Source organism: Eulemur rufifrons, chromosome 9 (assembly GCF_041146395.1).
Source record: "Eulemur rufifrons isolate Redbay chromosome 9, OSU_ERuf_1, whole genome shotgun sequence".
Classification (NCBI taxonomy): Eukaryota; Metazoa; Chordata; class Mammalia; order Primates; family Lemuridae; genus Eulemur; species Eulemur rufifrons.
In genome coordinates, this window is record NC_090991.1 from 51,279,420 (window position 1) to 51,305,660 (window position 26,241).

General features: G+C 58.3%; 1 protein-coding gene across 1 annotated transcript in view; it reads left to right on the forward strand.

Annotated features, from left to right (window-relative positions):
- Nucleotides 1–4,433: 4,433 nt before the first annotated feature.
- Nucleotides 4,434–26,241, forward strand: part of ITGB4 (integrin subunit beta 4) — a 32,118-nt gene continuing 10,310 nt past the window's right edge. Inside the window, exons 1-26 of the mRNA XM_069482853.1 lie at nt 4,434–4,465; nt 7,669–7,757; nt 8,887–8,969; nt 9,168–9,269; nt 9,395–9,599; nt 10,145–10,241; nt 10,404–10,575; nt 12,429–12,692; nt 12,994–13,083; nt 13,338–13,460; nt 14,103–14,267; nt 14,454–14,530; nt 15,100–15,302; nt 16,656–16,759; nt 16,912–17,010; nt 17,185–17,314; nt 17,920–18,042; nt 18,136–18,242; nt 20,326–20,359; nt 20,542–20,733; nt 21,032–21,135; nt 21,389–21,447; nt 21,599–21,622; nt 22,591–22,739; nt 22,830–23,013; nt 23,587–23,731. Of these exons, the coding sequence (XP_069338954.1) occupies nt 7,679–7,757; nt 8,887–8,969; nt 9,168–9,269; nt 9,395–9,599; nt 10,145–10,241; nt 10,404–10,575; nt 12,429–12,692; nt 12,994–13,083; nt 13,338–13,460; nt 14,103–14,267; nt 14,454–14,530; nt 15,100–15,302; nt 16,656–16,759; nt 16,912–17,010; nt 17,185–17,314; nt 17,920–18,042; nt 18,136–18,242; nt 20,326–20,359; nt 20,542–20,733; nt 21,032–21,135; nt 21,389–21,447; nt 21,599–21,622; nt 22,591–22,739; nt 22,830–23,013; nt 23,587–23,731 (3,114 nt within the window). The 5' untranslated portion in view covers nt 4,434–4,465; nt 7,669–7,678. The remainder of the gene's footprint in view (nt 4,466–7,668; nt 7,758–8,886; nt 8,970–9,167; nt 9,270–9,394; nt 9,600–10,144; nt 10,242–10,403; nt 10,576–12,428; nt 12,693–12,993; nt 13,084–13,337; nt 13,461–14,102; nt 14,268–14,453; nt 14,531–15,099; nt 15,303–16,655; nt 16,760–16,911; nt 17,011–17,184; nt 17,315–17,919; nt 18,043–18,135; nt 18,243–20,325; nt 20,360–20,541; nt 20,734–21,031; nt 21,136–21,388; nt 21,448–21,598; nt 21,623–22,590; nt 22,740–22,829; nt 23,014–23,586; nt 23,732–26,241) is intronic.

Here is a 26,241-nt window from a genome sequence, read left to right on the forward strand (position 1 = left end):
CACGGCACTCTAGCCCTGGCAACAGAGTGAGATTCATCTCCAAAAAAAAAAAAAAAAAGAATGACTGCAATGGATAGTAAAATGTTGAGTAAATAAAAACCCATTCATCCATAAGTAATACTTGAAAAAAAAAGAAATATACTTGCCACCATTAGAGTTGAATATATCAACTCCTTACTGTGAAATTGATAATTAAAAGAATGAAGCATTGTGCACTGTTCGTGGGATTGTGAAATGGTGCAGCCGCTATGGAAAAACGGTGTGATGGTCCTCCAAAGCTTAAAAATAGGCCAGGCTTAAAAGCACCTTGTTGGCTTGTAAAAAAAAAAAAAAAAAGGCCAGGCATGGTGGCTTATGCCTGTGGTCCCAGCACTTTGGGAGACTGATGTGGAAGGAGACGGAGCCCAGGAGTTTGAGGCTGCAGTGAACTGTGATGACACCACTTCACTCTAGCCCAGGCAACAGAGCCAGACCCTGTCTCATTTTTTTTAAAAAAAAAGATTAAGTTGGTAAATTTAATGTGTTTATACCATAATTTTTTTTAAAAGATCTTATGGGTTGCTTTATAATAGTAATAAAAGTTTCTACAACTCAAAAAAGTATTAAAGAAAAGCATATACCCTGCATTTTTAGTGGAACAGAGTTCAACTAGTCAATTAAGGGAACCTCTATTTTTTTTTAAAAATCAGCCAGACACCTTCTGTTAAATGTAAACAGAAAGGTATAAACAGAAAATCATTATTTTCTCCTTGACTTAATATAGGGTTACGTCCTGATAAATCCATTATAAGTCAAAAATATAAGTGGAAAATGCCATTTACTACCCTGATAAACCACAGTAAAGTCAAAAAATCGTAAGTTAAACCATCATAAGTCCAAATGCTCCTTAACTTAAGATGAGGTTACATCCCCATAAACCCATCATAAAGCTGAAATCATAAGTCAAACATTGTAAGTAAGGGACCATCTGTAATGGATTCAGGCCAGGGTCACCAGTGGGGTGCTAAAACCATGCAGCGAAAGCTTGTGGAGCAGTGGGCAGGCGGACAGAGCATCATCACCTCCCTCTAGGTTACTTCTTCATCACAAAGTGAAAAATGGAACTTTCACATTGAAGAGATGGCAGTCACTTCCTTAACCAGATGCCAAACTAATAGGCATCGGGCATCAAGTGCCACCTGACCATCCTTGCAAAATGTTTAATCAAACCTTTAGACTTAGCCCCTAGTTTACAGGGGGCTAAAAAAGCAAGTCCAGTGAAGCAACCAGACAAGTCCAGAAAGTGGGGCATTCTGCAGGACAACTGGCTGGGCTCTTTAAATGGTCAATGTGGGCCTGGCGTGGTGGCTCACGCCTGTAATCCTAGCACTCTGGGAGGCCGAGGTGGGAGGATCGCTTGAGCCCAGGAGTTTGAGGTTGCTGTGAGCTAGGCTTACACCACGGCACTCTAGTCCAGGCAACAGAGCAAGATTCGGTCTCCAAAAACAAAAAAAAATACAATTACAGCACACTTCATTCAGAAAATAAATAATTAAAAAATAAAAATGTGAATATATAACATATATAAATAAATATGGCAAAATATTGCTATTGAGCCAAGCTGGTAAAAATACAAATGATTTTTATACTTTTCTTTCAGCTTTTTTGTATGTTTGAAAATATTCAAAATAAAAAATTAGGAAAATTTATAATTCTTTTTTTTTTTTGAGACAGAGTCTCACTCTGTTGCCCGGGCTAGAGTGAGTGCCGTGGCGTCAGTCTAGCTCACATCAACCTCAAACTCCTGGGTTTAAGCGATCCTACTGCCTCAGCCTCCCGAGTAGCTTGGACTACAGGCATGCGCCACCATGCCCGGCTAATTTTTTGTATATATATATTTTAGTTGTCCATATAATTTCTTTCTATTTTTAGTAGAGACGGGGTCTCACTCTTGCTCAGGCTGGTCTCGAACTCCTGACCTCGAGCGATCCACCCGCCTCGGCCTCACCAGAGTGCTAGGATTACAGGCGTGAGCCACCGCGCCCGGCCTGGAAAATTTATAATTCAAAAGGGGCCTATTGCGTAATCCCCTGGCTCTGGGGATAGATTAAACCCAGAGATTCTCCACCTGAGAAGCCTCTGCCCTCAGTTCAGTTGAAGCATGTGCTTAACGCTGCCTCTCCAGACTGGGCACTGGACTTTTTTGATCACATGTCCCCTGTCTATTTATTATTTGTTAATAATGTGTTTGTTTATAAAAACGTGTACCTCTCTACCAATAAGTGACGTATATTAACAGTGGCTTAGCTGGCACATCCTTGGAGAATCTGCAACCCACTTTGGAAACCCATGGTTTCAGCTGTGAGCTCCATGAAGCAAGCAGGTGGTATGTTTCATTCATCTTGGTTTCCCGAGCATTTGGCTTAGGAACTCATTAAATGCTTGTAAAATGAATAAGTGATTGGACAAATGAATGAACAAGTCTGGCCTATTGGAGGCCACATGATGAGTGCAGAGGAGTTAGGAGCAGCAGTCCAAGGTTCATGGGCTCCATGCTGTTTCGGGAGCCTCCCCTCTCTTGCATCGCCTGCAGAGATGTCCACAGGAGTGGACATCTCGCCTCTCGGCTGCTGCAGGGCTCCAATGCCCCTGGCCATTTTCAGAAGGATTTGCAATGAGGAGAGGAAGGGGCTGCTGAGTCCAGTGGAGTCTGGGGCATTGCCACCTCTGGGGCTGGGTCTTCTCTAGGAACGTGCCTCAGCCCCCTACCCACAGTGGGGTGTAGATGGCCCACCCCAGCCCTCTAAGGGATGCTGCTAGCAGACAAAGGCCCCTGGGACAGGCTGGCTTTGGCTGTCCTCTGAGCTCCTACTCCATTCTCCTATTTTCCTGCGTGCATTGGGCACCTGCTGGAGTGGTTCAGGTCCACAGCACACTTGTGCTGGCCTGGCACACGCAGACCTGAGTGCTTTGACCAAAGTGGAGCTCCTTCCACAGTGTTGCCTAATCTAGGAGCAGGCCTCTCTGAGCACCTGGCCTGTGCAGAACGGCTCTCAGGTGACTGGGCAAGGCAGCTGAGTGGCAACTATGGCAACTCTTGCAAGGAGCACTCCCACAATCACTCTGAGCACCTGCAGGGCACAAATCTGTTTACGGATGAGAACATGGAGGCTCGGTGAGGGCACATGACAATCCGACTCAGTTCAACTACCTTTTAACTGAGCACCTGCTATGCACCAGGCACTGTGCTAAGTGCTGGGGAGTAAGATTTGCCAGAGATCAGCTGCTCTCGGGGTCACTGTCCAAGGCGGTAGAGATATCCCTAAACAGATCATTTCAAACCAGTGCGGCAAATGCTATGAAAAGCCACGCCTCAGGGGCACTGGGAGCACATAACCCAACCTGGAGTGTGGGGAGTCAAGAAGATTCTCAGGAAGGAGGAAAAATCAGGCTCAGCGCGGGGGAGGGGCGTTCCTAGCAGAGGGGCCGGCGCGGTGCAAAAGCATGGTTTGGGCCAAGGGCTGCCAGCAGTCGGCTGTTGTCTGGCATTGCTGGCAGGTAATGCTAGGAAAAAATAGAGCCATCTGGGGTCAGGGAACTCCTTGAGAGGCTCAGACTTGACACCCAAGGTAACCGGTGGCACTTGAGGGACTGCTCGCAAAGGACTGCCTGGAAGAGACAGCTTTGCGGATCAGCCTGTCGAGAACACCTGTGACAACTCATGGAGCGCCTGCTCCGTGCCAGGTCAGGGCTGGCCTCTTGGTGGGAATCGTTGCTCACATTTTAAGGAGGTTTCAGTAGCTTGCACAGAGGACCCAACCTTTGCTCGGATCTCCCTCCGGACACAACATGCGGGGTCGGGGCGGGAGACTGAGAGGACCCCGTGGATAGCAGAGCAGCGGTGGCACGGGGAGCCAGGCCTCCCGGCCGGGCTGGGGGCGCTCCCTGCGCCCATTCCTCACGTCGGCACAGGGAGCAGGGAGGGTGGAGCGCTCAACTGATGGCCATCGGGGCAGCGGCCGCACAGTCCGGCGGTGGCTCTCCGCCCAGGTCCTGGGGGAGGGAGGGCGCCCCGGTCCGGAGGAGTCCGGAGCCCGGAGAGGTGGGGAGGCCGCGCGCCCGGGCTGGCCTGGAGGGAGAGGGGGCGGCTCCTCCTCCGGCCCCCGCCGCGGCGGGTCGGGTCGGGGCGCGGGGCCGGCGCCGCGGGAGCCGCAGCCCTTTCCGGGGGGCGGGCCCGGCGGCGGTGGCGGCGGTGGCGCCCGGGCTCCTGCCCCGACAGGTGCGCGCGGCGCGCAGGAATGCGGCCGCCTGACTCACCAGCGCCTCCTTCCTACCTGCCCGCCCGCCCATAAAGCGCTGCCGTCCCGCCTCCCCGCGCCGCCGGCCTCCCCGCCGACGCCCTCGGACTATCCCGCTGGCCCGCGCGCCCGCAGCTTACCGACCGCGAGCCGCGAGCCCCGGCGCGGGGGCGCCCGTCCGCACAGAGGTAGGTCCCGCGCCGGCCGGGGCGGGCGCCGGGGCTCGGGCGCGGGACGGAGGGCAACCGGGCGCCCCCGGAGAAAGCGAGTGCCCACCCAGCCTGAGCAGCCGCGCAGGGGAGCTGGCTGGGCAGGGCCGGTGGCTTTTGTTTCCCCTTCCCCTGCCTGAAGGCTGGCAGGCCCTGGCTGCCTCTGCCCACGCTGCCCGGGCAGGTGCTCAGCCCGCCCAGTGTGCCCAGGGACAGCTGGGAGCAGAGAGGACAGGGTTCGTGGCGGTCATACCTCCGGGCTGGGGGAGGGTGCTGGGTGGGTGCGCAGGAGAGGTGGGCAGAAGCTGGCACTGGCAGACCTACTGGGCTGGGCCCGTCTGGAGTTTGCAAAGACGGTTGAGGAGCAGCCTCCCCAAAAGGCAAACACCCTCCCTGTTCCGCCCTGTGTGGTGCCACAGCCCACCTGGGCTCCGGGAAGCCCCTAATTCTCCTCTTCTCTTGGCCAAGCACAGGCCTGCTCTCCTCCCAAAGCCGGCTCCAGACATCTTCCTCCAGGAAGCTCTCCTGACCTCACCCACCAGCCCTGCGGCTGTGCCCACCACTGCAACCCCCTGCAGTGCCTGCCCCTTTTCCCACTTGCTCGGGCCTTGGGGTGGCTGCTGGCTGTGACTCTGGCTCTGGGGCTCCGGATGGCTCCCAAGGACAGGGACAAGGCTCCTTCTCCTCCTCCCCCACGACCTTGCCACACCCTGGGCACCAGTGCCATGGTTGTTGGTGGCCCCAACATTACACTTCAGAAGTGAAAGCTGAGAGCCTCCACCCTGGGGGCCGGGGGAAAGAAGACAGCAGGAGGGACAGCAGGGAAGGGGTCTCTGTCTCCGTGGCCCTGATCTCATGTGGGTGAGGAATCAGCTGAGGGGCCAGGGCCCTCCAGGCTTCTCAAAGCGGCTGACCCTGAGGGCGAGGCCTGGGCCATGCAGGACGGGGAGGCGGGAGAGTGGAAGGGTGAGAGCTGGGGTGGGCAGGTGCCGATGTGCCCACAGGGGTCCCGTGGGGCGGGTGGGGGAGCTCTGAGCCTGCGTGTGGTTAGGGTCACAGTGTATGTCCATGCATGTGGCTACATGTGCCACAGTGTGACAGCATTCAGGGTGGCAGTCACATATTCTAGGGACCAGGCTGGTACATACCAGTCGGGGCAGCCTGGTGGGGCCTGGGCGACCTGGAGAGTGGGTGACCTGGAGTGTGGGTGTTCTGAGTGCTCAGCCTGGGACACATCTTATGATAAACGCACAATCCTTACTTTATGTGAAATCTCATTGTTTCTAACATTGGCAACTCCTTTTAAAACATTTTAAGCCCAGGCAATAGCAAAATCCCATCTCTACAAAAAAATAAAAAATACTTAGCTGGGCAAGGTGGCACCCCTGTAGTCCCAGCTACTCAGGAGGCTGAGGCAGGGAGATGGCTTGAGCCCAGGAGTCTGAGGTTGCAGTGAGTTATGACACTACTGCACTCCAGACTGGGCAACAGAGCGAGACCCTATCTCAAAAAACAAAACAAAACACTTTTTAAACACAAATTCAGTCAAACAAAACATCCTTGGGTGCCTATCCAGACCCCTGACTGCCGTTTCCAGCCTCTGAGTATGCCATGGAGGTTAAATGCGGTTCTGGCCTAGGCTCTCTCCGTGCTGGCTGTGGATGGGGAAGCCCTGTGGCCTTCTGTGCCCCGAGTCATCTGGGAAATGGGTGTAACGCAGGCATGTCCGCGCCAGGGTCCTATGCGGTTCCCATAGCAGTCATGTCTGTGAATTGCTGGGCCCGCGTGGCTGTCATGGTGGTGGATGTCAGTGCTGCATGCCCCGCTGTGGGCGCAGGGAGGGTGAGGAAGCGCTGGGCTCGGCCCTCCAGTGCCCGCACCTGCCCGTGTAATGGTGCCCCGGGGAGGCCGGAGTTGCAGCCGGTATTGTGTGGCATGTGGGTGTGGTGCCAACGCCTGGAGACTGCAGGAAAGTCATTTCCCCCTAGGAACCCGCCCCCCACCCTTTCCCCGCTGGCACAGGGCTGCTGCCAGTGGCCAGGCTGTTGGCGCTGCTGTGGTCAGCTCCAGGCCACGCATCTCGGAGAGAGGGAGATGATGCTTTCCTGCCCTTGACTGAGAAGGGCCTCTCCAGCACCACAGGACCTCAGGGCTGGGGCTGCCCCTGCCGCCAAGCTGGGTTGAGGGCCAGCGGGCACGGCCAGGCCTTGGGACGCTAGGGGATTTGGCCCTGGAGAAAGAGGCGCGGCCCCTCACCTTTGCCCTCAGCTCCGTGGGCTGGGTGGCTCTGTGTCCTGCCCCTTTTCTCCCCAAGGCTCCAGGCTGCCCTTCTCTTAAAAGGCCTCAGGGATGCCTGGGTCTGCCCTAGAGGTCGCTGAGGAATTTAATGGTGAGGGTTTAATAGTGAACGGGGCTCCTGGGGTGGCACCACAGTGTGTGCCACAGGAGGGGCTTGTCGTCTCACTCTGTGCTACCTTAGGAAAGGGTGAACTTCTCAGGGCCCCAGAAACTCAACTCTGGGACAGCCAGAGGGGGAGGGGAGGGCAGGAAACCCAGACCCCACCCTGATGGGCCAGGCGGAGCCCAGCCCAGGGCAGCAGCAGGCTGCCAGCCACCGCACCCCACCCCCAGGCCCTGGATATTGGGAGGGGCCCCCTCCTCCTGACTGTGCCACCTCCCCAAAGGGCACGTGGGCCAGGACAGAGGGGGCAGGAGGTGGAGCCAGGGCCCCTCTAGGGTGCCCCTTTATTGGGGGACCCTATCCCTGCCAAGTCTGACCCAGACCCACTGGGGGCTGAAAGGCAAGGGCAGAATAAGCCCTGCCCTGCCCTGCCCTCAGACATGCCAGTGCCAAGGGACCTGGCACTGAGACAAGCTCAGAAGCCAGAGCCCTCGAAGGCAAGAGGGAGCCTCCCTGGGCAGGGAACAGGCCTTCTGTCCATCCCCACTGCGGGGATGGCAGGGAAGGGGGCAGTGGGAAGGACAGGGGTCAGGGACCCCGGGCCCTGCCTCTCAGAGCTGGGCACCCTTGGTAACTTTCCTGGAGCTCCCAGAGCCTGTGTCCAGTGCTGCGCAGTGGCAATGGCATTGACTCTCCTGCAGAGCTCTGATGGGGATCAGTGAGCTGACGGCTCCAGCCAGGGCCGTAGTGGTGTCACATGTCAATTGTTGCTGTTCTGCAGGAGGAAGAGGATGGCAGGGCCACATCCCAGCCCGTGGACCAGGCTGCTGCTGGCAGCCCTGCTGAGCACCTGCCTCCCCGGGGCCATGGGTGAGTCTGCACTGCCCTCAGCACTCCTCTTGGCAGGGGACACCTTTGAAGGCATTGTCCTCCCACGGGGCCTCTCACAGGTGTCTCACCCAGACTCTCTCGGCCAGCCGGCCACTGGCCATGGCACACGTCCCGGGCTGGAGAGCTTGAGGCTCCACGCTCACGAGCCTGGAGGGTGGCGAGTCCCGGCTGTGCAGTCCAAGGACAGAGGGGAAGGCTGTGTCTAGAGACAGTACACACTCAGGGAACTGAGGAGCCCAGAGGATGTACTGAGGCCTTGAAAGTGGAGTCAGAAGTTTTATAGGAATTTGGAGGGGAGAGAGAGACCACTGATGTGTCACCTGCTCTCTGAGTATCACCAGTTGGCAAATGAGTGGCGCCAGTTCTAACCGGTTAAATTTTGCTTGTCATTTGAAGTCTTGCTGTTAGCTTGAAATAGACCATGGTGGGAATATTTACACCACAGAAATTGGCAGATGCTACAAGTCAATCTTCGGCTCCCTCGCCAGAGCCATTGTCAGACACTGGCCAGCACACCACTGCCTGGAGCCCGGGAGAGCAGCTGCCGGGCACACTGGGTGCACGTGACTGGGCAGAACCAAGTGGAGTCCCAGTAACCTTTAGGGAAACTCTGGGGTTTTACCTCATTCATTTACTGAGGACCTACTGTGTGCAGGGCATGTGCTGGGTACTTGGGACATGACATAGTGACAAATAAGACAGACACAGTCCCCTTTCTCCTGGAGGAGGCTCAGAGGACACAAGGTCATGTGGCAGCTGTCGTGTACTGCGGGGCAGCTCGTGGCAGATAGCAGGGAAGGCTGAGGAACGTTGGCAGGATCTGGGGGGTAGTGGTGAGGGGCACGGCCAGGGCGTTCCAGCCAGTGAATGGGCCAGCGCCTCCATCTCAGCCCCCACCATCCTTCGTCCCAGTTTGAGTGGCAAGTTCCAGGTTCGAGGCCAGGCTTTCCTCGTTTCTAGCGGTGCTGCTACCGAGCACCCCAGGGCCTATTTCCTCCTCTGTAAAATAGAGAAAGAACCCCTACCCCTCTCGAGTGGGGGTGCATGTGGGAAAGGGCTTGTCACTGCTGAGGCCCCTCCCCATGCGTGTGCCCACCTCTGCCCCCAGCCAACCGCTGCAAGAAGGCTCAGGTGAAGAGCTGCACCGAGTGCGTGCGCGTGGACAAGGACTGCGCCTACTGCACAGACGAGGTGAGGCGCTGCACCCTCCTTCCTGCCTGCGGGAGCCTGGGGCCAAGTCCACACTTGCCACACCCCCGCCCAGCCCCGGGCCAGGTGGCTGTGGGAGAACAGGCAAGGGTCAAGAATATCAGGTGGAAATGAATCCAGGGTTGGGACAGCCAGGGGACGGGCACTGCCCCCGCCGACACCCCATCTCTCTCTGGCCAGATGTTCAAGGACCGGCGCTGCAACACCCAGGCAGAGCTGCTGGCCGCGGGCTGCCGGCAGGAGAGCGTGGTGGTCATGGAGAGCAGCTTCCAGATCTTGGAGGTGCCTGAGTGGGGGTGGCGGGGGCTCTCCATGCTTGAGCTAGGTGTTTATGGGGGTCCACGGTGCCCCTTGGCTGGGCCTCTGGAGTGACCCTCCAGCCGGCTGTCCCCCTCCCCTGGATGCAGGAGTCCCAGATCGACGTCAACCTGCAGCGCAGCCAGGTGTCTCCCCAGAGCCTGCGGGTCCGCCTGCGGCCGGGCGAGGAGCAGCACTTCGAGCTGGAGGTATTCGAGCCCAAGGAGAGCCCTGTGGACCTGTACATCCTCATGGACTTCTCCAACTCCATGTCCGACGATCTGGACAACCTCAAGCAGATGGGGCAGAACCTGGGTAGGGCTGGGCCGGTGTGGAGGACGGCAGGGCAGGGGTGGGGAGGGTGGCCTCCCCCGGCTGGCGGGGCACCTGCTTGAGAGGCCAGGACTCAGGACAGCTACACCCACCCCCCAAGGAAAGACAGGACATCTGAGCCCCCCAAAACATCCCCCCATTCTCAAGGAAGGGTCCCAGCCAGACCCTGCTCACCACTGGGGACTTGAGAGAAGGCCCAGGCCCGTGGGCAGCAGAGCCATCTGGCTCTGACAAAGAGGGCGGCCCCTGCCACGAGGCCTGGTGAAGTCCCGGCCCTGCAGACAGCTGGGCTCAGATCCCCAGCCACCCCCTGCTTGCTGTGTGCACAACTCCAGGTCCCCCAAGTCCCATTGCCCTCATCTAAAGACGGACAGGAGCTCTTGTGAGCACGAACTGATGTCCAGCATGCAAAGTGTTAACAGCAGGTGGCTCTTCTCCTCCCCACTTCTGAGCCAGCCCCGGTCCCCCTATGTCCATGTGGGGGTGTTGGGGCTCAGCTGTCCCCTCGTTTTCCTGTTGACATCCAGCCCGGGTCCTGAGTGATCTCACTCGTGACTACACTATTGGATTTGGCAAGTTTGTGGACAAAGTCACCGTCCCTCAGACGGACATGAGGCCTGAGAAGTGAGTGACTGAACGGGCCCCAGGTGGGCAGGGGTCCTGGCTGGGCCACCTCGTCTCTCACCCAGGCGCTTAAAATTCTCCTTCTGGTTGGAATGAGTCGGGCCACTGGGGTCTGCGGGGTCTTCCCCCCTGATGCGCTCTCTCTCCCTCCCACTCCCCCAGGCTGAAGGAGCCCTGGCCCAACAGCGACCCCCCCTTCTCCTTCAAGAACGTCATCAGCCTGACGGAGGACGTGGAGGAGTTCCGGAACAAGCTGCAGGGAGAGCGCATCTCGGGCAACCTAGATGCTCCTGAGGGCGGCTTCGACGCCATCCTGCAGACGGCTGTGTGCACGGTGAGCGCCAGGAAGGGCGCTGCCCGTCTAGACCAGAGGCTGGCACTTCTTGGCAAGGGCATGAGCTGCCCGCTGGGTGCTCTGGCCCCGAGCTCAGAGGCCCCGGAGGGGATGCCCAGGAGCCTGTGGCCCCCTTGCCCTAAGACAAGCTCAATGGCCCCAGTCGCAATCTGGGTTAAGATGGGCTGGGAGCCAAGGCCCCCAGCCTGAGCAGCCACTGCTGGCTTCGTATTGGCCAGCAAGATAGACGTGGGCCTTGCAATTCTGGAATCTTCAGGGCCCTGAGGCCAGTCTCCCGGGACACACAAGCTGCCCAGTCTCCAACTGTGCTGGGCAGCTGAAGAGGCCACTTCTTCTTCTCTGCACATTCATTTTTTCATAAAGCAGGAAAAAGAAAAGGTGAACGGCAGATAAGATCGTGAAAATCTGGAGAGTGCGAGACAATCACTAGAGAGTAGAGCGTGGGACGGCTGCGCCCGCCTCGCCAGCGAGTGAGGTGGGATCTGTCCCACGGGAGAACGTCTCACTTCCCCACCGGCCTCCACACCCACTCAGACAGGGACCGGCCTGAAGTCGGTGCAGAATCACCGCGGGAGGCGTGGGCTCTGTGGAGAGGAGACCTTAGCGGGAGGACATCTTGGACTCCCGAGCTCTGTGCCAGGGCTGCACTGGGTGGGGAAGGGGCTGGTCTGGGCTACGGCTGGAGGCAGTTAGGGGACAGGTAAATTGCCGCTACCACTCAGCGGGTCCAGATCGACGGAGGTGAACACTCCGTAGGGGACTCTGACCTGGAAACCACCATGGGCTAACAGGCCCGTTCAGGGTGGGTCAGAAAGAGCGGGAGCTCCTGCTGGACAGGCGTGAGACTGTGGGAGGGCGACATGAAAGAGACAAGGGGGCATCCTGATGACTCAGCCCCCCGACCCGGCACCTGCCAACCCCTGAACAATCACCCCCCAGTGCTGGCGCTCTGCGGGCGGGCAGTCGCTATTTTCGGGGTCCACAGCCGAGCCGCGTAGTGGTGGTACGGTGTCGGGCAGCTCCCATCCCCCAGCCCAGGGACCCTCGCGTCGCGCTCCGCCCTTACACGACCTATGGTCAACGGACCGTTTTGATGTGTGAAGTCTGAGTGCTGCCCCAGTCGTGAGAGACGAGCGCCTGGATCTTGCAGGCACTGGGGCGGGGGAGGCTATCGCCCGCGGGACTTCCAGCCGCTGGGGCCCTGGGCGGACAGTGGCACCATTTTTTCATTAAGAAAATAACGTATCCGCATTACAAACCATTGAGAAAATAAAGAAGAGAAATTGCCCATAATTTCACCACCCTCGAACAGCCAGCCACTTGCTATCCAGCCAACACATTTTATTCCCTTTTCCTTGTTTTATATTGTTGAAATCAGCTTACGTATAATCCTGAAATTTGCTTCTTTTTCACTTAACACTATCATAGGCACTTTCCCTTGTAATACTTAGTATTCAAAATCACCCATATTTTTCCAACAAATTGCCGTGCACAGCTGTACCTATTTCAACTGTCCTTTTTCGTTGAATGTTATGCTGTGGAAATTTTCCTGTGCAGTTAAAATGTTCTTTAGCTGGGTGGGTAAAAGCTTGAGGACGGGCAGCCAGGTGCGTGGGGCCGCCGCGTGCACAGACAGACGCTGCACCGCGGGTGTCTGCTTCTCACCAGCATCACTCACGTGCTGTCACACGCATTTTTCATGACGGCACGTGCTGTTAATCCCGTGATTTCTGCTCAGCCCCGTGTTGTGACCTGCTGTCACTGCCCTGTACGGGGCTGTGTCCTCAGCTGGCAGCCGGCTCAGTGGGCACGCCCCTCCTTGCCTCCCCCAGAGTGCCATCGGCTGGCGCCCCGACAGCACCCACCTGCTGGTCTTCTCCACCGAGTCGGCCTTCCACTACGAGGCTGACGGCGCCAACGTGCTGGCCGGCATCATGAGCCGCAACGATGAGAGGTGCCACCTGGACGCCACGGGCACCTATACCCAGTACAAGACGCAGGACTACCCGTCGGTGCCCACCCTGGTGCGCGTGCTTGCCAAGCACAACATCATCCCCATCTTCGCCGTCACCAACTACTCCTACAGCTACTACGAGGTGGGGGTCTGGGCCCTCGGGCAACAGGGGGTCAGGGCAGGGGGTCCATGGAACATCTCAGACACTACTTCCCCCCACTTCCCAAAGCTTTTGGGCCCCCCCAAGAGTGGGCCCTGCTGGGAAGGGGAGATCATGTGCCCACCCCCCAACCCATCTCCAAGCAGGTAGGGGCCAAGGGCAGGCTCTGCTACATGACAACAGGTTCCAGGCCTCAGTTTCCCCATCTGCAAAGTGGGGATAAACCCACTTTGTCCAGATTCAACAAGATGCTTACCCTGAGGCCTGGCACTCTCTCCCGCAGAAGCTGCACACGTACTTCCCTGTCTCCTCGCTGGGGGTGTTGCAGGAAGACTCGTCCAACATCGTGGAGCTGCTGGAGGCAGCCTTCGAGGTGAGGGCAGTGTGGGCTCCAGAGTCTGAGCCCTTCCGGCGCAGGGCTGGCGGGGGTGGAGTGGACAGGCGGTGTCTCAGGTCACAGTTGAGAAGTGGGTGTGTGAGAGGCCAGTGAGAGGGGTCTCTGGCTGTCCCCGGGCTGCGGCAGGCTCTGCCACCATGATCCCTCCCTCACCACGCTGGCCCTCCATGGAGGTGGGGTGCAGCACAGCTGGGCCAGGCAGAGGCCACTGACTGCCTCTCCCCCTTCAGCGCATTCGCTCCAACCTGGACATCCGGGCCCTGGACAGCCCCCGAGGCCTGCGGACAGAGGTCACCTCCAAGATGTTCGAAAAGACGAAGACGGGGTCCTTTCACATTCAGCGGGGGAAAGTGGTATGCCTCTGTGGGGGCCGCGGGCCAGGGGGAGGCATAGCACCCTGCAATGGTGGTGGTGTCTAAACAGGGGTCAAGAGTGTGGCCCCTGTGGCCGGACGTGGTGGCTCACGCCTGTAATCCTAGGACTCTGGGAGGCCGAGGTGGGAGGATTGCTTGAGGTCAGGAGTTTGAGACTAGCCTGAGCAAGAGCCAGACCCCATCTCTTCTAAAAATAGAAAAAAATTAGCTGGGCAACCAAAAATAGAAACAAAAAATTAGCCAGCCGCAGTGGTACACTCCTGTAGTCCCAGCTACTTGGGAGACTAAGGCAGGAGGATGGCTTGAGCCCAGGAGTTTGAGGTTGCTGTGAGCTAGGCTGACGCCACGGCACTCTAGCCCGAGCGACCGAGCAAGACTCTGTCTCCAAAAATAAAGCTCGTGGCCCCTGGAGTCAGGCAGGCCTGGGTTCAAATCCGCCTGGGTCAGCCACTCAGATGAGCTTGGCACGTTCCTCAGCTTGTTGGTGTCCTCGTCAGACCCGAGGGATTAACAAAAGCATGGCGATCAGAGGGTACCTTGAGGGCTGAGGGCCTTCAGGCTCCAGTGGGCCCCTGGTTGTCAGGGCATTGCCTGCCTTGGCTGACCATGCGGTCCCTGCAGGGCACATACCAAGTGCACCTTCGGGCCATCGAGGACGTGGATGGGACACACGTGTGCCAGCTGCCCATGGAGGACCAGAAGGGCAACATCCACCTGAAACCTTCCTTCTCCGATGGCCTCAGGATGGACGTGGGCATCATCTGTGACGTGTGCGCCTGCGAGCTGGTATGACGCAGCCCTGCCAGGCGCGAGGGAGGGGCTGAGCCCAGCACCCCGGGGCCCTGAGTAACAAAGCACTGCTCCTGTGGCCTCATCTCCTTTGTGGGGTGTCCCGAGGCACACAGGGCAGCAGAAATGTCCAGCGGCCCTGGTCCCCCTTTCTCCATATACCCTACCGTGGTCTCATTCCAGCAAAAAGAGGTGCAGTCAGCTCGCTGCAACTTCAAGGGGGACTTCACGTGCGGACACTGTGTGTGCAGTGAGGGCTGGTGAGTGGGGGAGGGGAGTCCCGCCCCGAAGACCTTGTACGCCACCTGGGGGCGGGTGGCGATCACAGAGAGGGCTAGGAGAGGGGCACACCCAGTAGTTGGGCGAATCCAGTTCAAAGCACTTTGAAATACAGAGATACGCGGATGAGCTCTGCAAAGACAGGCGAGGACTGACACAGCAGTGGCTGGGGGTGGCTGGGCGTTGGGGGACAAGCGCGGGAGAGAGACTTACTTTCCACTCCGTATCTTTTGTGCTTTTAGTATTTTGAACCACGTGTATGCATCTCCTAGTCAGAAAAGAGCTTGTAAACGGAAGGTAGGAAGGGCTTTTAAAGCATCAAGATGCCGAACATGTCTGTCGTGCCTTGAGACAGAGCAGCAGTGACGAAGGGACCCTGAGGGGGTAGCAGGGCACTGAGGTTTGGGTCTCAGCTCAGCCACTGCTGTCTGCGTGACTTGGTCCTGCCTCGGGCCTCTCAGAGCCTCAGTTTCCTCCTCTGTACAGTGGGGACAGTAAAAGCCCCAACCTTCACCCCCGGCTGCGGGGACGTGACGGGTTCCTCCCTCAGGAGCGGCAAGACCTGCAACTGCTCCACGGGCTTGCTGAGCGACATGCAGCCCTGCCTGCGGGAGGACGAGGACAAGCCGTGCTCAGGCCGAGGGGAGTGCCAGTGCGGACACTGTGTGTGCTACGGTGAAGGCCGCTACGAGGGTCAGTTCTGCGAGTATGACAACTACCAGTGTCCCCGCACCTCCGGCTTCCTCTGCAATGGTGAGCTCAGACGCTGCAGCCAGGGCGGGGCGGCGGTGGGCAGCAAGGGTGACTCTCCCTTCGGGGCCCAGGTGGGGAGAGCCGGACCTGGAGTCAGGATCCCTAAGGTCAGGCCCAGCCCCACTCGACTCCCTGAGCGTGCCTCCCCCAGGTCCTGCCCCAACCTGGCCTCACTTCCCTCATCGGCAGCGTCGATGCCCAGGGCCCCTGCCGACGCGGCATTGCCCTAGACTGGGGTCCAGTTCTCTCTGGCATTTCAGGTCTCTGCTTACCCGGCCTCTCCATTCCCTCATCTCATTAGGGTGGGTGCAGCCCAGCTCCACTCTCAATGGCTGGCAAGTACATGGTGTGGTGATCTCTCCTCTCCCCCAAGACGCTACATTTCTAGCAGGACAGCCTGGAGTTACGCTTCTGCTATATTCCTTTGGGGCCCAGCACAGTGTTGGGCCCAGGCCATGGGCACATAGTCTGGTCAGGACCACCAGAGCTGGGCAGGGGTCACAGAACTCAGACAGGGGGACACCTGGAGGGATTGGTAGTTGAATGGAGGAGGACGTATGAAAACCCACTCATCACATACTTAGGAAGCCCCCGTTGTGGACTTGCCACTGGAGATCGAGCCCCTGCTTTGCTACTCTTCCTCCATTCTTGCTTTTGTTTGCTGTTTCTTCTCTTCAACTGTCCACCCCAGAGGGTGCTCAGAGATACAGAAGGGAGAACCAGACGCCACTGGAGAAAGGCAGACGTTGGGCACAGGTGGAGGTGTGGCAGAGGAAGGGAGGACCACGCCTCCGGGGAAGGAGGCAGGGCCAGAGTGCAAGGGGCTTGGGCTGTGGTCCAGGGCAGAACTTGATCCTTTGGACAAAAGTGAGTCTTCAGAGCTTTTAATTTCATTTTCTATTTGTATATTAACTTTGTATCCAGCCACCTTGCCAAACTCACTTATGAAATCTAATGATTTATCAGTAGGTTCTTCTGGATATTTTGTGACATGTTCCTGACACTTGCAAATAATGACAGTTTTATTTCTTACTTTTAATGCTTATACCTTTTATTTCTTTTTCTTACCTTCTTGCATTGACCAAGACCTATGAGAGGTTCTTGAACAGGGAGCCGCATGATTGGGTTTGTGTTTGGGATGGTCACTGTAGCCGCAGAGTGGAAGGTAGAAGTTGGGACGGGGAGAGATGGAGGGAAGGAGATTCCAGGAACGCCAGGAAGAGATGACTCCTGCTCCTGGCTGAGACATCCTGGCTCCCAGGGCTCAGCTCCCGCAGGCCCTTCTTGGCAAGTGGGCAGCCCAGACTGCAGCTGCAAATGTGGCTCTCCGCTCCCTTCCCTGCCCCTCTGCAGACCGGGGACGCTGCTCCATGGGCCAGTGTGTGTGTGAGCCTGGTTGGACAGGACCAAGCTGTGACTGTCCCCTCAGCAATGCCACCTGCATCGACAGTAATGGGGTAAGCCTGGGCATGGGACAGGAAGTGCAGGGCAGCAGAGGAGGGCTGAGTCAGGCCCACCCACCCTCTCAAGAGAGAACCCCAGGGAGGGAGGGGATGGGAGCGGGCAGGCATGGGGCACAGCTGGCTCACTGTGCCCCCTCCTGCTCCAGGGCATCTGTAATGGGCGTGGCCACTGTGAGTGTGGTCGCTGCCACTGCAACCAGCAGTCACTGTACACGGACACCACCTGCGAGATCAACTACTCAGCGGTGAGGCCAGGATCGCTGGGGTGTGGGCACGGGAGCCCCAGGCACAGGGCAGGGCGGACAGGAGGGGCTGAGCCTCGTGCCACAGGAGCCGGCCAAGGGCATGAGGTTGGGGAAGCGGGGCCTGGCAGAAGCCCACCCAGCTCAGTGCCGTCTGCCCCTCCTCTCCCCACCCAGATCCGCCTGGGCCTCTGCGAGGACCTGCGCTCCTGTGTGCAGTGCCAGGCCTGGGGCACCGGGGAGAAGAAGGGGCGCACGTGCCAGGAGTGCAGCTTCAAGGTCAAGATGGTGGATGAGCTTAAGAAAGGTAGGGGGCAGGGGCCAAAGGCCAGGGGTTCTGAGAGCCTAGGCAGGTGCCGAGACCCAGCAGGACAGGGGTGTCACCTGTCTGGGCAGGGCTCACAATCCAAGTTGAGGCCACAGCCTGGATAGGGGTCTCCGAGGTGGGAGGGGCCGCAGAACACAGACAGGGGACACCAAGTCCAGGCAAAGGGTAAAAATTCTGGGCAAGGGGTACAGAGCCCAGGTGGTGGGCACACAGTCTGGCCAGAGCGCACACAGCTGAGAGGAGACCAAGAGCGTGGGGAGGAGGCGCCTGGCTCGGGCAGGGGCCCGTGGCCAGGCCGTGGGGTACACAGCCTCCCTTCCTCCAGGCCAGATACATTTTCCAGACACCAAGCTCCAGGCTGGTGCCCAGGTCAGGGAACAGGGGAGATGGCAGCCCCCACCTCGCCCCCTCCCTGTACCGGGGAGGGCACAGCTTGCCAGAGACTGACACTCTTCCCCAGGGAGGAGCCTCAGGCCCGACGGTGGGTGGGGCAGGTCCCAGAGTAGGGGGCACTTCGCCAGGCCCTGGGTGCTCTGGGGAGGAGGGTGGGGTCGGGGCGCCCTGCTGACCAGCTGTGGGTGCAGCGGAGGAGGTGGTGGAGTACTGCTCCTTCCGGGACGAGGACGACGACTGCACCTACAGCTACACCGTGGAGGGCGACGGCACCCCCGGGCCCAACAGCACCGTCCTGGTGCACAGGAAGAAGGGTGAGCTGGCGGCGGGGTGCAGGGAAGGGCCGGCCTGTCAGGCCCGCGTGGGGGCAGTGGTCACCACCTCCTTCCTCCTCTCTCCTCTCCCAGACTGTCCTCCCAGCTCCTTCTGGTGGCTCATCCCCCTGCTCCTCTTCCTCCTGCTGCTCCTGGCCCTGCTGCTGCTGCTCTGCTGGAAGTACTGTGCCTGCTGCAAGGTGAGAGCCCCTCAGCGTCCACAGCCCCCAGGGTCTTCCCCATGGCCTGCAACCCCCGCTAGGGTCCCCACCCCCAGGGTCCCCACCATCCCCGTGTTGCCCCTGATGGCCTGACAGCCCACCCAGGGTCCCCACCCCACCCCCTCGGGGTCCCCACTCCACACCAGGGTTCCCCACTCCCCTCATGGTCCACTGCCCCAGGGTCCCCACCCTCCCCATGGCTCCCCTTGCAGCCCACCCAGTGTCTCCACCCACGCAGCTTCCTTCCCAAAGACTGCAGCCCATGGAGCCCAACTGCCGGGGTTTGGGTCCTGGCGTGTGACCTTGGGCAAGTTAATCTCTCCATGCCTCAGTTTCCTCATATGTAAAATGGGGAAAATATAACCAACCTCAGCAAGTGGTGATGAAGCTCAAATGAGCTGAGTAAAGTTCTCAGGAGGGGACCGAGCTGTAGTGAGCACCATGTTATGCCTGGGCCACTTCCCACCCTTCCTGAGCTGGCTCCTGGAGACCCCCCTGACACATCCCCAAGCCCCGGCTCCAGCCTCCTGCGTGATGGTGGTGAGGACAGTGCCAGGCGCAGTGGCTCATGCCTGTGATTCCAGCACTTTGGGAGGCCAAGGTGGGAGGATCACTTGAGGCCAGGAGTTTGAGACCAACCTGGGCAACGTAGTGAGACCCCATCTCTGCAAAACATTTTTTAAAATGTTGATGAGGCCTGTGGAGCCCCAACCCCGCATCGTCCCTTGAGCCCCAGCTCCCAGCACAATCCTGTTGCTGGCTTCAGCCCTTTGTTCAGTGTCAGTCTTTGTGCTGTCACAGCAGTGTGTGTCCACATGACTTCATTTTCTCCTCTCGGTCACCCCATGAGGTCAGTGGGGCAAGGTCACTATCCCCTATGAAAGATGGAGAAACAAGGTCAGAGGCAGGCAATATACACAGGGTCCTCAGAGGTGGCCGAGGTGGGGCGAGCCCACCTCTACCCCAGCTCTAGTGCCCGTCCCAGCACCCACAGCACCAACCAACAACACCATGTCCCCAGGAGCACCTACCCTGGGGTCAGCCACGTGCAAAGGGCGTGGCAGCCGCAGCAGGGAAGGGTGGGCCCTGCCTGCCTGCAGCTGACAGTCTTGTTGGGGAGACCAGACAAGAGAGGAAAACGTGGAGAAGGCGCAGCACGGGATGCTGAATTGTAGGGGGCAGAGGCCACAGTCTGTAGCCACCGCCGGTGTTGTGGGATATTAGTGTGTTACATAGAAAAGGAGTTCTGGCTGGGTGCGGTGGCTCATGCCTGTAATCCTAGCACTCTGGGAGGCCGAGGCGGGTGGATCGCTCAAGGTCAGGAGTTCAAGACCAGCCTGAGCAAGAGCGAGACCCCATCTCTACTAAAAATAGAAAGAAATTAGCTGGACTACTTGACATTCTGTAGAAAAAATTAGCCGGGCATGGTGGCGCATGCCTGTAGTCCCAGCTACTCAGGAGGCTGAGGCAGGAGGATCGCTAAAGCCCAGGAGTTTGAGGTTGCTATGAGCTAGGCTGACGCCACAGCACTCACTCTAGCCCGGGCAACAAAGCAAGACTCTGTCTCAAAAAAAAAAAATAAAATAAAATAAAAGGAGTTCTGTGATCAAACATGTTTGAGAAATGGGTTTCTTCTCTGCGGGACTTCTCAGAGCCTTTTTTTCTGAGACAGGGTCTTGCTCTGTTGCCCGGGCTGGAGTGCAGTGGCACCATCATAGCTCACTGCAGCCTCCTCAGAGCCTTTACTATAGCCATGTGCACAGTGAACCCACACGAGTCATGGGGAAGGCATTCAGTGCCTCCCAGATGAACTTGACCACAGAACCTTCACTGTGCAAAGCATCTGGCAGGACCAGGGTTCCATGGCACAAACTTTGGGAGCCCTCTGCCCCTGTCCCCCATGCCCATGTGCACCATGCTTAGACCCTGCCACTGCCTGCATATCCTGGTATTTGGGAGGCACCGCTGCCCTCGGGACCACGGGCACGGGGAGTTGGCTGGAGGGGTTTGCCTGGGCTGAGGCAGCCGTCCCAGGCCTCACCCCACCCAACTTGTCTCCTAGGCCTGCCTGGCACTTCTCCCTTGCTGCAACCGAGGTACGGGGCTGGCATTGGCAGGGGTGGGGGTCGGGGGGCTCTGACCGCTCTTTCTCCAAGCTAGAGTGGAGGGAAGTGGGGGCCAAGCCTGGAACAGCAGAGGCAGGAGGCCCTGGGGTCCCACCTGATGGGGCTTACCTGGGTGGGTCTAGGGGCCCCGTGCTGAGGACCCTGTCCCACAGGCCACATGGTGGGCTTTAAGGAGGACCACTACATGCTGCGGGAGAACCTGATGGCCTCCGACCACCTGGACACGCCCATGCTGCGCAGCGGGAACCTCAAGGGGCGTGACACCGTGCGCTGGAAGATCACCAACAATGTGCAGCGGCCTGGCTTTGCCACCCATGCCGCCAGCACCAACCCCACGGAGCTGGGTGAGGGCTGGGGCTGGGCACTGTGGCTCTTGACAGTGCCCCTGGGGCCCTCGGGACCTCCGTTCCAGATCTGGGCCTACACCACCCCTGTCTTCTCTGGGTGTTGGATGCAGGCACAGGGCTCAGCCACCTTTTCCCCTTCCTGATGGCGCTACAAGCCTCAGGCCCTGGTGAGCCTGGCCTGCTGGCCACCAGCTGGCCAGCTGTCCCCTGATCCTGGCATGGCTGCTGGAAGGGGAGCTCTGCGGTGTGGGCCGTGCAGGGGGCTGACAACGCCCATCCCGCCCGCCTGCCCTAGTGCCCTACGGGCTGTCCCTGCGCCTTGCCCGTCTCTGCACCGAGAACCTGATGAAGCCCAGCACTCGAGAATGCGACCAGCTGCGCCAGGAGGTGGAGGAGAACGTAAGGACAGCGGGAGGACCCCAGCGGCGTGGTGTGGGGGTGGCACCGCCATGCGTCCAGGCGGGAGAGAGGGGCTTCTCCGGACGTGTGCCTGGCAGGGGTCATCCTGGGATCTGTTCAGAGGGGAGGAGGCCACAGAGCCTGGGCCTCAGGGCGCGGCCCCTCAAGCATGCCTGGCCGACCTGAGGTCCTCTGGGTAGAGGCCCCCTGGCCCCCAGGGCTCCCCTGCCTCACGGCCCCCCTTGCCTGGCAGCTGAACGAGGTGTACAGACAGATCGCGGGTGCACACAGGCTCCAGCAGACTAAGTTCCGGTGAGTCGGGGGCCCGCCAGCCAAGGCGGGAAGCTGGGGTCTGCAGAGTTAGGTGGGGAGCCACTCACAGCCAACTCCAGCAGCCAAAGCAGACCAAGCCCCCACCCCAGGGACCATCCAGCTCACCTCTGTCCCTCTCTGTCCCCCACAGGCAGCAGCCCAACGCCGGGAAGAAGTGAGTAGAAGACACCGGGTGGGATGGCCCCACTCCTGCCGTCTGCCCCCTGCCCCACCCCACCCCATAGGAAGGCAGGGCCGGTGCGTCTGTCGTGGGTTAGGACCCTCCTTCCACAAACACCAACGTGAAGCGCTTGCTGTGGAGCAGCCCCGGGCCCAGAACAGGCAAAGCAGAGCCAATTCCCACCCTCTTACCAGCGACAGCCCCCCCAGGACTAGGGACGGCCCAGTGCCCTCTCCAGGGTCAGAGACCCTGGTCCTGGGGGCATCTCTGGATGGCAGACAGGTTACTGAGAAGATGGGCCAGCAGGTCACGTCCTCTTTCCCCAGGTCCCACCGGGTCCTGGCCCTTCAGGGGCAGAGGGAGGGAGAGAGGAGGGGTCTCAGTGCAGAGGCGACAGAGCTGGAAGAACAGCACGTCGCCGCCACCAGTAAGAGTGATTTGGACCAGCAGTTGCGAGGGCCTAAGTGGACCAGACCAGGCATCGTCCGAGGGCTTTGTGTGTGTGGTTATCTTACCCCTGACCCTCTCATCAACCCTGTGGGGTAAATACCACTGCTGCTCTCGTTTTACAGATGAGGAAACTGAGGCCCACAGAGGTTAGGTGACTGGCCCAAGGTTAACTAGCTGGCAAGGACTAGAGCCAGGGTCAGGCCCGGGGCAGCCCAGCTTCAGCACCCACACCCTTAGCATCCCTGCTCTCCTCTCCAGCCCTTCTCAGGGAGGAGGGTGGGGAAGCCCCTTTCACAGAGAAAGACACTGAGGCTCAGGGAGGACCCATGGCTGGCTGAGGCTGCAGAGTGAGGGTGGAGGGGCCAGCATGGGCCTCAAGCACTGCCTGGCTCTGAAGACCCTGGACTTTTGCTGTCTCACATCCTGTCCCCTGATGGGGAGACGACAGGCAGGAGGGGCGGGCAGGACGTGCGCCAGCCTGACACCTCCCCCACCTGAACCTCCTGACCCAGGCAAGACCACACCATTGTGGACACGGTGCTGATGGCGCCCCGCTCGGCCAAGCAGGCCCTGCTGAAGCTCACGGAGAAGCAGGTGGAACAGGGGGCCTTCCACGAGCTCAAGGTGGCCCCCGGCTACTACACCCTCACCGCGGACCAGGGTAGGTGGGCAGGCCCCCAGTGCCACTCCCTGTACCTCCCACCCACGTGCCCCTGTGACCCACGTCCAACCACGCCCACCCCCCACCCAGATGCCCGGGGCATGGTGGAGTTCCAGGAGGGTGTGGAGCTGGTGGACGTGCGTGTGCCCCTCTTCATCCGGCCCGAGGACGATGACGAGAAGCAGCTGCTGGTAGAGGCCATCGACGTGCCCGTGGGCACCGCCACCCTCGGTCGCCGCCTGGTGAACATCACCATCATCAAAGAGCAAGGTCGGTCAGGGAGGGGAGAGCGAGGGAGGTGGCCGGGAGCTGCGTGCACCAGCTTCCTCTTGGTAGCCAAGTAGAAGGGGGACTTGGCCATGTGGCTGGGTGTGTCACTTAGCCTCCTCGGGCCTCAGTTTCTCTATCTGTAAAATGGGTAGAGCTCTTGTGAGGAGTCTGTGGCTGTACATCTCTGCACAGGGCGCGGTCGTAGGCGCTCACTAAGCGGGAGCTTCTGTTAGCACCGGTCGCAAGGGGTCAGGTCCTCCTGGCACCGCCCCACATCCAGCCTCTTGTTCCTCCCTAACTAGTCTCACGACCCACCGTGGGTCCCACCCCTGCCTGGCCTCCTTTCTCTGCCATGACTCTTCTAGGATGTCTGTTGGATACTATTCTAGCCTCCTCAACTTTTTCTGGAAGAATCTTCCAGCCTATTCCTCTGCCCTCCCAGAGGGCAATGGGGTGAAGGGTACCAAGCAGACTCCAGGATCCTGGGCCGGGCCGGGCCGGGCCAGGCTGGAGGGACAGGAGGAGAAGGGACAAAGGCCAGGACTCTCTGACCAGTGCCCGGGCTCCTTGCAGCCAGCGGGGTGGTGTTCTTTGAGCAGCCTGAGTACTCTGTCAGCCGAGGGGAGAAAGTGGCCCGCATCCCCGTGGTCCGGCGCATCCTGGACAGCGGCAAGTCCCAGGTCTCCTACCGCACGCAGGACAACACGGCGCAGGGCAACAGGGTAAGGCTCCACTATGGGGTCGAGGGTGTGTCACGGGGGCCGGTGGGTACCCCACTCAGTTCCATAAGCCACAGCCGGACGTGGCAGCTGCCCAAGTCCCCATGTGCTGGTGGTGCCCCTGGCTGAACTCTCAAAGACATGTCCACCTGCTCCTGCCATCCTGTGGCAGACGTGTCTCCGTCATCCAAAGTGCCAGTGACACCCTGGGTGATGCCCCATTGCTGCCAGGGACAGTTTCCTCCTTGATGGGCTGGGACCTGCCCAGACCATTCCTGCCTCCCCCTCAGCAACCCAGGATCCACCAAGGTAGCCAGGCCTTGTGCAGAGAAATGGACTCCACTGTCTGCCCTAGTGCTGGGGGCTTTGGGCTTCTTGAGCTGGGATCGCAGACCCCATGTCCCCGGGCCAGACTCCTCGAGGGCTAGCACTGCTTCTCCTGCCCTGGGCCCAGCAGCAGGAGCAGCCCCTCAAGGCAGGGACCCCCAGGCTGGGGTCCTCTTCATGGCTGAGCCCCAGAATCAGCAACCTGCCAAATCCAGGTGGTGGACATGCTTGGTTTGGCCTACTGGTTTTTTGGTTTTGTTTTTAGTTACGATTTTATTACCAACACTTAAAAATTAAAAATATCCGTATCAAAAATTCTCTCGAGGCCGGGCGCGGTGGCTCACGCCTGTAATCCTAGCACTCTGGGAGGCCGAGGTGGGCGGATCGTTTGAGCTCAGGAGTTCGAGACCAGCCTGAGCAAGAGCGAGACCCCATCTCTACTAAAAATAGAAAGAAATTATCTGGACAGCTAAAAATATATAGAGAAAAAATTAGCCGGGCATGGTGGTGCATGCCTGTAGTCCCAGCTACTCGGGAGGCTGAGACAGGAGGATCGCTTGAGCTCAGGAGTTTGAGGTTGCTGTGAGCTAGACTAACGCCACGGCACTCACTGTAGCCTGGGCAACAGAGTGAGACTCTGTCTCAAAAAAAAAAAAAAAAAAAAAAATTCTCTCGAAAGTAACAAAATCTTCTCTATTAAAAAAATAGAAAGAAATTAGATGGAAAACTAAAACTATATAGAAGAAAATTAGCAGGGCATGGTGGCACATGCCTGTAGTCCCAGCTACTCGGGAGGCTGAGGCAGGAGGATCGCTTGAGCCCAGGAGTTTGAGGTTGCTGTGAGCTAGGCTGACACCACGGCACTCTAGCCCAGGCAACAGAGTGAGACTCTGTCTCCAAAAAACAGTAATAAAATCTAGCCTCACTGGGCACCCCCGGCCCGTTTGTTCAGCAAGCAAGGGCTACGTGCTGGGCTGGCCCCGGCAGGGGACCACAACGTGTCCCTTGCTTCCCACTGCCCAGAAACCCGCTGACCACGCTGCGCTATACAAGAGATCCTGCCTGCCCTGTTACGCATCTGTAAAGATGCTTTGATATTTAACTATTTTTAAAAAGCATTTTTAATATTTCTCACCTTTTTATTTTTAAAAACTTCAAACATACAGAAAAATGGACAGACTCATACAATTAGCACCCATTTCCCCTTTACACGGATTCACCAGTTGCTAGTATTTGCCTTCTAGCAACACGGGTAGACAGATACATAGATATGAACATCTATAGCTACGTATCTGTGTCTCCGTGTGTGTGTGTACATGTGCGTGTGCATGTGTGTGTGTGTACGGGGGTGGGGGGTGCTGATGTTTGTTCTGTTTGCTGAACTATTCACGTAGACCCTAAAGCCTTCTGCAGGTACCTCCTAAGAACAAGGTCATTCTCCTAACATAACCACACAAAACTTAAGAAGCTTCAACTGATTTTACCAGTACCTAATAATTAGTCCGTATTCAGATCTCCCCATGGTTAGACCTCCCAATAATGTCCTTTATAGCTTTTTTCCCCCAATCCAGGAACCAGTCAAGGATATGGCATTGAATTTTGTCACGTGTCTTTAGTCTCCTTTAATCTAGAACAGTTCCCGGGCTGTCTTTCATGACGTTGACATTTTTGAAGTATCTACATCAGTTTGCTTGCAGACATCTCCTTGTTTTTCTTATACCTGCAGGCCTCACTTTCTGAGCTGGGCAGCATTTGAGTTTGGCTTGCGCCGCCGCCGCCCTGCCAGCGCTGCCTGGAGTTGAAACGTTACTTTGAAGCGCCACCTAGTGGTCTTCTGGGGAAAGAGTTTTTTGTTTGTTTGTTTTGTTTTGTTTTGTTTTTTTCTTCTTTTCTTTTTCTCTCCTCCCAGTGGCTGTTGACTCTCTCTCTCTCTCTCTCTCTCTGTCACACACACACACCCCCTGAGAAGCTCAGGCAAGCTCAGCGGCATTGAAGCTGATGGAAGCGTCCCACCCAGCAAACAGTGCCTGGGGCTGGGCTGAACCCCCAATTTCAGAGCCACAGTGTGGGAGGACGATTCTTCCTGGGTGACACCCGCAAATCCCAGCTCCCCAGGGCTGACTGCCTGCCTGTGTAGGGCACTCCGTCTCTTTGGTGCATCCCTGTGTCTCTCTCTGTCCCTTAGT